Source organism: Lepidothrix coronata, unplaced genomic scaffold (assembly GCF_001604755.1).
Source record: "Lepidothrix coronata isolate B3197 unplaced genomic scaffold, Lepidothrix_coronata-1.0 Scaffold449, whole genome shotgun sequence".
NCBI lineage: Eukaryota > Metazoa > Chordata > Aves > Passeriformes > Pipridae > Lepidothrix > Lepidothrix coronata.
This window is the reverse complement of record NW_016690629.1, coordinates 26,437-27,785: the sequence shown is the minus strand read 5'-3', so window position 1 is coordinate 27,785 and position 1,349 is coordinate 26,437. Positions and strand designations below refer to the sequence as shown.

At 56.3% G+C, this 1,349-nt stretch overlaps 1 protein-coding gene across 1 annotated transcript in view; it reads left to right on the top strand.

The window, feature by feature from the left end:
• The first annotated feature begins 393 nt into the window (after window positions 1-393).
• The window catches only part of NFE2L1 (nuclear factor, erythroid 2 like 1), a 9,804-nt gene continuing 8,848 nt past the window's right edge, over window positions 394-1,349 (top strand). The window contains exon 1 of the mRNA XM_017839671.1: window positions 394-906. Within this exon, the coding sequence (XP_017695160.1) occupies window positions 415-906 (492 nt within the window). The 5' untranslated portion in view covers window positions 394-414. The remainder of the gene's footprint in view (window positions 907-1,349) is intronic.

The window sequence follows — 1,349 nt, the reverse complement described above, 5'->3', positions numbered from 1 at the left end:
TGACAAAACACAAAGGGAAAGGGGAGGGTGGAGCTGCCGGGGAGAGCTGTTGCTTCTGGAGGTTTAGACCTTTGATTTCCTTGTTTTTTTCAACCACCCAGCCCCAGAATTTTTATGGGAAAACAAAGCCCTCCTGAACCAGAAATCCTTGCCCGTTCCCAAACATCCTCGGCCACCCTTGAAACTTTTATTTTGCTTTCTCTGGCGCTGCCCTGAACGCCAATCACCCCTTTATTTTGCTTGCTGGAAAGTGGGGCAGAGCAAAGCCAAACCCAACCAACCTGTTGGTGTGGAGGCTTCGCCCGCCGCCGGCAGCTTCTTGTTGTTGTTGTTCATTCCCAAACATTCCACCTGTTTTGTTTTTTTTTGTTTTGTTTTGTTTTGTTTTTTTCCCTTCTCTCTCCTCCACCAGAGATGCTTTCTCTGAAGAAATACTTCACCGAAGGCCTCATCCAGTTCACCATCCTGCTCAGCCTCATCGGGGTCCGTGTGGACGTGGACACCTACCTGAATTCCCAGCTCCCTCCTCTGCGGGAGATCATCCTGGGCCAGAGCTCTGCCTACACCCAGACCCAGTTCCACAACCTGAGGAACACCTTGGATGGCTATGGCATCCACCCAAAGAGCGTGGACCTGGACTATTACTTCACCGCCCGCCGGCTGCTCAACCAGGTGAGGGCCCTGGACAGGTTCCAGGTGCCCAGCACCGAGGTCAATGCCTGGCTGGTGCACAGGGATCCCGAGGGATCCGTGTCTGGGGGGCAGCCCAGCGCCGGATCCGGCCTGCAGGATGGCGGCAGCGCCGAGAGCGGGGTGAGGGAGAGCGGAGCCGAGCAGGGATTCGGGGAGGAACTGGAGGATTTGGGAGCCGTGGCCGCGCCGGCGAACGGAGACCTCACCAAGGAGGTAGGGAAGAGCCGCTTTTCCCGGGAAAAGTTCGGGGTGAAGCTGTTTAAAGCTGGGATTTGGGAGCTTTCTGGTGCGCGCCCAGCGAGCAGGACGGGACGTTGTGTGTGTTTGGCACTTAGGGAAAGTGTGTCCCTGCTCGGGAATGTCGCAATCCTGGATCCTGGCTCGGTTTCAGCGCTCCGGGGGTAATTCCAGGGGAAATTCCGGGGCGGTTTTTTTCCCCCACACACACTTTTTTGTTTGGTTAATTCTGGGTTTGAAAGGAAGAGTGAAAAGAGGGGGAAGGGGGTTTGGGGGCAGCAGAGCTCTCGTGACTCAGTGTTGGGCAATGGAGCAATCCAGCTGGGAATAAACAGGAGCAGTTGGGAAAGAGCCCCAGCCCAGGTGTGGAGCAGGTGGTTGGGTTACTTGGCTGGAGCCCGGCCAGGATTCGTGATCCC